Genomic DNA, 6,549 nt, shown 5'->3' with positions numbered 1-6,549 from the left:
CACACACACACACACACACACACACACACACACCAGTGATGCCTCGGTGTATGTGTGTGGGTTGAAGCAGTGTCTTTGTCTAAAACGTCAAATGTACATCTTGTCTTGGGACTTCTCTACAACCTTCCTTGTTTACTTCTGAAACATTTCAACAGATTATGGTCATACGGGTAATGGAATCTACTTTTTTGTTTTCTTCATGGAAACAGGAAAGTCGCAGTCGGTCCCGAGCAAGAAGGAGATCTCTGTCCAGATCAAGGTGAAAATGTCTTTTGATGACCGCTTTTAGTTTATCAACTCAGGGTTCTCTTGAGAGTGATAGCCTGACTAACTGACAAGTTTACTTTTAACACTTTGACGTCACGTTTCGCTAATCGGCGATGTTTACCTCCCAGTTTCTTTGAATTTTCCCCAAAATACCTTTGCCTTTGATGGCAAAAGTTTTTACTATACAAGTATAAGCTTTGTGATGGCAAAATGTTAAAAGTGTAGACATTTTGTTTCCATAGTTTAGAACATTCAAGTGGCTGGATGCAAGGCTCTGACAAAAGGCATTATTTGATTTGGTGTTTATCGGAGTCTTGCACCCACACATTGATTTGTCATTGTTGTTATACCTCTTCTGTTGCACAGTACTAAAGATATGCAAACGTAACAGTTAACTTTGATGATTAAAAAAAAATATTTGGTTCTAATGAAGAGTAAATTAGAGAATACAGCTGGTAAATAATGATTGCTTTTTAATTTCAAAACCTCTCTTGCATTTGTCAATATTAATTGTCGTAACATGAATATTTCATTTATTGACGCACATGCTATGTATTCCACAATACGTGTTCAGCGTGTATTCTCTTGTATCCCGCTTTTTCCTGTCCCACTTTTCCTGTCCCACTTTTTCCTGGTCCCTGTAGAATGGGAATGTGAGGCACAGACTTCTATCTATATATATATATATATACAAAAGTGGACTTGGGAGGCTTTGTGCACAAACTCCTCCCTCATTACCTAACCCACACCTTTGAAACTTTGCAGGCGTCCACAGCATCCATGTGGCTAGGACCTAACTTTTAAAAAATTCACGCAAACTGTGTTCCCCGATTTTTCCAAAATGCTTTGTTTTGTCCACACAGTTCTAGCATTTCAGTGCTGCGTGCAGTGTTCAAGACATATTTCAAGACTTCCGTTCTAATGCTGTGCACACTGAACCCACAATGACTTGACGATAGAGTCCGTTCATCGAACGGGGTACCCAGCTAGTTATTGTCAAAGATAGTACATAACAAGATGGGCAACTCAGCCAAAAAGTGTCCGACGGAAGTCCGCTCTTTGCTTCAGATGGCGCTGCAGTGACAGTCTGTTTTGAAGCTCTCTTTCGTTTCTCAAGAAGAAGAATAAGAATAGCACCTCCTTGCATGCGCAGATCGACTGCTGTTCATCAGCTGTTCGGGTTTGTTCAGTGCGAAGTTTTAGGTTTAAAAAAATTTTAATGACCTCTCGCCTTTCATTTTAAAGTCAAATTAAACGAAGAAAACAGTCACCTCTTCCACGCTGACCATTTTAAAAAAGCCTTCTTCTGAAATTTGAATTTTTATTTATTCAAAAACTTGCTAGTTTCACTTTGATTTTTTTAAACACGAGTAGGATAACTCTGTTCGCAAAGAGTGCACATCTGCGAAGAGGGCGCCGCCGAATTTTGAGGACACTGTTTTCATTGGCTCAAAGAGAGGAGTGGACCCTCTTGTTATGTAGACTCTTTGTTATTATCTAAAGACTTACCTTGTTTTGACTGGTTGGTTTGATGTGACATGAGTGCTGCGATAATGATGGCTAACATTTCGCTTTCCCCGTAGTTACGGATGCTGCTGCTCCGACAAGTAGGTGTCCACAAAGTGTCGTTTGCTTTGACTTTGTCAGGTTGCAGTATTGGAAAGTTGTTTGTTTGTTTTGTTTTTATTAATTTTTCCCCCCCCCCCTTGTTTTGCAATATAAGCTCATTTAGAACATGATTACATATAGAAATCCCTGAATCCCAACCCATCCCTCCTGCTTTTATAAACAAACACTCAGTGTTAGTTACGTTAAGCCCTGTTGTTAGTTACAGCGTATATCAGCCTTTATATTCTTTTACTTGCCCAGATATACTGAAGCCTTTTAGAAAATGCAGTGTTTTGAATTAAAGATGAAATCCATCCAGTCATGGAGGTTGTTATTCAGTTTTTTAGGCATATATATATGTATATACGGTACCAATAAAAATCGTCAATGGTTGGACTGTTGTGTTTTTTAAAGTGCTTCAGTATTTGTTGTTATCGTGAATGGCATCTGTAGAAGAGTTATTTAATACTTTTTTATCTTCCTTTTGTTCCAGCCCAACCCTACAAATTTGTTTGCTCCCTGCATATATTCCAACACAAATCTTGTTTTTAAACTCTAGAATTTAAGGTTTCTTTTGCATTTTATTTTGCAGCCCTATGTTTTTAAATAGCTGTTTTTTAAAATGTTTTGGTCAAAATTAAACCACTTTTTCTATTTGTCAATTGTAGGCCTAATAGTTGAGAGTTTTCAGATAAGAGCTGTGTAGGAACATAACATTTTCAGTCATTATTTTCTTTCAATTTACGTAACTTTCAAACTGACAGCTGCATATTTAGCGACATTGGTTGCTTGCTTTATACTCTCCTATAAAATTTAAAAAACAAGTCTGTATTACGTCTGTACTAATTCTAAAATTTTTATGGAGAAGTTCTCATTACATTTGTGAGGGTATAGACTGCCCTGAATGCTTTCAAATTATTTTGTCCTTGCAGATGGGAAGAGGAAGAGAGCGAGGACTGCGAGCCGAGCAGATTGCAGACGTCTGAGGGGACTCCTGGCTGCTGCCCCCCTCACTACCGTTTGCCAACCGTCTCTTCCCTTTGTCGTTCTAGGTCCCTGTCCCCCAGTCTCAGACGCAAGATGGCCGACATTTCCCTCGACGATACCATTGACCCCAGGCCACCTTTTGTTGTCAGAAAGGTTCAGTTCTTTATGAAAACTATTTCTACTGATTCACATTTCACCCACTCTGCTGCATCGAACTGCACAACTTTTGCTTTCACTGTCCTTGCCCACCTATTCTCTGAGTGTAAAATGAACCTTGAAAATATGAACACATTTCCACTTCACTTTTGGACATACCTACCTGTTAGAATGTGAGGTAGCGTGGTAAAATCAGGCGCTTGTAAAAATAATGAATAAAAAGGAACTTGCATTTTTCCCACCTGGCACTTTTTATCAAAACGTTTTTCGGCGCAGCACTTTTTATGTCCATTTAAGAACCCATGTCTGTGTGGATTTTACTGAAAAATATTAAGTAAAGCTAAAAAAATGTAAATTGTCAGTTTCCACGGATTCTCAAGCTGTAAATAACCAAACTTTGGCCGCCATTTTCTAGCTAATTTAACATCTGAAACCAGGCGACCCCCACTTCCTTCAATCGCAAATATCTCGACCTGTATTCTGGAGAAACGGGTATTTCTTTCAACGAAAGCAAGGAAAATTAACAACCTTTAAGACTATACCAACAACTCCACAAGCCCAAAAATTGACGAGAGCCCGATTCCTGCGTGTCGTGACACAAATCTATTTGCTTTTGTTGCAATGCATATTTGGGTCCAAACTGGCTTTTGTAGTTGTAGTTGTTCACGATTAAGATACGATTCAGCACAGATTTTGTTGAGTGTATACCAAATGCGGTGTTAGATATAATAGTTTTAATGAAACCACTCCTTCCATTTTGTGTAGCACTACATTGTCAGATATTTTTTGGTTCTTGCATGCTACATTTTTAGATATCGAGACAACAAATGAGAAAAAACTTTTGTCAAGAAAGTAATGCTAGTTGTTTTTTTTTATAACTCCTGTTGTATTTCTTCTATGTATAAAGAGTTAAAGAAAGATACAGTTTAAAGAAATAAAACTAGAACATTATGTTTAAAAAAAAAATGAAATTGATGCAGCACTACTTTTTCGGAAAAAGTGTGAAAATATAGTGTGACAAATATTTTTTCAAAAATCTGTCCCAGGCCGCAAAAACTACATGTCATGAATCTTGTGCTTACTGTGTGTACTATAATTACTGCTATTTAATTTTTCTTTCCATTTAGAGTTTAACAATTATCTTTGAGATCTTTTAGTATTGAATAAGTCATAATATGCTCAATGAAGTTGATTAATACATTTTAGAGTTTCACTTTATTTTGATAATTTGAATCCCTTCCATTCTCTACAGCCATACCAACCAAGACGCTCTGCTTATAATTTCTGATTAATCTGTAGAATCGGGAGGCGTAAGTGAATGAACTTTGAAGTTAACGCGACTGCGGAGCGTTTTAAAAATCTGCTCTGCTTTCAGTGTGGACTCATTTTGTCATGTGTTCTCGCTGTTCTCGATTTCAAGCTTTCTCAGTTTTGTTGTTTGACGTAGTTTGTTTTGAAAAACCTTTTTTATTATTTCAAAGACGTGAGTTCTGAAACAAGTGTCTGAGCTATTGAATTTTGTTCACTTTTTCTGTAAAGTTGGCCTGATGTCTGATATCAGTTTTATTTTTCAATATTGTGCAGACTTTTATGGACAGGAAATTAATGGGTAAGGGAATTTTGGGGCGATATGCTAAGTACAGTATGGATAATCCTTCTCTTTTATCGAAATACTTGTATTATGTGAGTAGCACTGCCTTAACAGACCACTCAAGAAAATTAATCTCATAAAAGAGACCGGGTTTGCTTTCATCCAAAGAACATGGGTTTATTTTTTTAGGTGCAGCATTACCAGCATACCACATTGTATTCTATCAATTTCAGTTTCCACTGTCTGTGAGCAAACAAAGTGAGCTTTGATAATATTTGTATGTTTAAATTCATAATATATTATTACAAGACATAAAATTTATAAATCTTTATATAAGAGTGTTCTGTTTTATTTCTGAAACTATCTGGGTTAAGCGGCTTGTTGTGAAATTCCCTACTGATACTGCCAAAGTGATGGTCTTTTTACAGCTGTTGTTACAACTATGGTTTGATACGAAACTGTCTCTTCTTCACCTGTCGTGAAAGCAACGGTTTGACTCCAACTGTCTCTTCTTCAGCTGTCGACGGATCTGATTGGACGCAAACCAGGGGGAGTAACAGACAAGGGAGCTGAGAGCAAGCCAAAGCGGAGTGCTTCCCCTTACAGGTCCCCCAGTCGCATAGGTGAGTGGCATGCGCTGACTAATTGACTAATGGTGTATGCATCCTTCAGCATGTGACGTTTCCATTGCTTATCTGTGAACATCCTTCAACATATGTCGTTATTTGTGAACATGCAGCGGATACTTATGGTTGGTTATCTGTGAAGAATGACTGAATGATGTTATTTTTTTCTTACCTCTTTAAAAAAAAAATCAGTAGTTTTGATTTTTCAGAAATTGACTTAAATATACAAACTCAGAACACGGAGTAAAAAAAATTTATGTGAAAGATTTGATTTACTGAAGAACACTGAGTAAAGAAAACTTCAATGAAAGATTTGGTTTACTGAAGAAGCACTTTTGCCAGTCTGATGGGCATGTCGAATGTTAAGGGGAGCCAGCACCTGCTCCGTCTTGCTAAAATGAACATAAGTTTTAAGTGACAGCAACAACAATACCTGGTACTGTGGACTTTTCATTATAGTTGTGGCACTGATTTCATTAGGATACTGTGTCTGTTTGTAGTATGACCATGAAGAATTTTGTAAAGTATACGTTGATCAAAATGCCATTTTGGTAAATGAAACTTTCTCCTTTATTGTAGCAATGTGATTCATTTTTTGTTGAAAGATTTATGTTCATTTTCCCAGGTATTGTATTCTTCAATAGCATTCTTTCCTGTTCAAAGCTAAAGATAATGTCATTGTTACTTATTTACTATCATAATTAAACTTCCAAGATGATTGACCTCATAAGTTAATCGAAATTTCTACTGTTTTCAATGCATATCAGGAAAACGAAAGGTCATGGAAGCATGTAAGATGTGTATATTCTTGAAGAAATCTGTAGCATTTTGTAAGCTTTGCGAGAAATACCTCGGACAACCTTACTGGTTGCATGTTAAGTGCCAGGCTGCTTTGAGGCACAGGAAACATAAGCTTAAGAACAAATCAGGTGACTGCTACGCATAGAAGCTTTCTGCATGCTGCACTCCATATTACTTTTGTCTCTCTATCTAAATGAATCTTTAAAGTTGGGAATCAGAACTCCTCCAGTGGGTTTGTTGGTTGTTGTTTTTTTCAGCATTACTGCCCCTTTTTTAATTTCAGTTTTAAATATTGGTTTGTGGTGCTTTTTACTTTGAACGTTTAGTTTTCTTGACCACAAGTTTTCTTGACCACAAGTTTTCTTGACCACAAGTTTTCTTGACCACAAGTTTTCTTGACCACAAGTTTTCTTGACCACAAGTTTGATTCTCTCACGACATGATTTGGCCAGAAGAAAAGTTCCCTTTCAGAAGGTTAAAAATCTTTTGACATAAAAGATTTTATTTCTCTTC

At 37.0% G+C, this 6,549-nt stretch overlaps 1 protein-coding gene across 1 annotated transcript in view; it reads left to right on the top strand.

Annotated features, from left to right (window-relative positions):
* LOC101864091 (spermatogenesis-associated protein 6) overlaps positions 1-6,549 on the top strand; it is a gene marked incomplete in the record, with an annotated part of 28,971 nt that overhangs the window by 11,565 nt on the left and 10,857 nt on the right. The window contains 4 exon segments of the mRNA XM_013087732.2: positions 210-259; positions 2,928-3,015; positions 5,127-5,232; positions 6,003-6,026. Coding sequence (XP_012943186.1) covers positions 210-259; positions 2,928-3,015; positions 5,127-5,232; positions 6,003-6,026 — 268 coding nt within the window.

The sequence above is a fragment of the Aplysia californica genome, unplaced genomic scaffold, assembly GCF_000002075.1.
Source record: "Aplysia californica isolate F4 #8 unplaced genomic scaffold, AplCal3.0 scaffold00630, whole genome shotgun sequence".
Taxonomy (NCBI): Eukaryota; Metazoa; Mollusca; class Gastropoda; order Aplysiida; family Aplysiidae; genus Aplysia; species Aplysia californica.
Note: the sequence above shows the minus strand (reverse complement) of the source record. Positions and strands in the feature narration are given on the sequence as shown.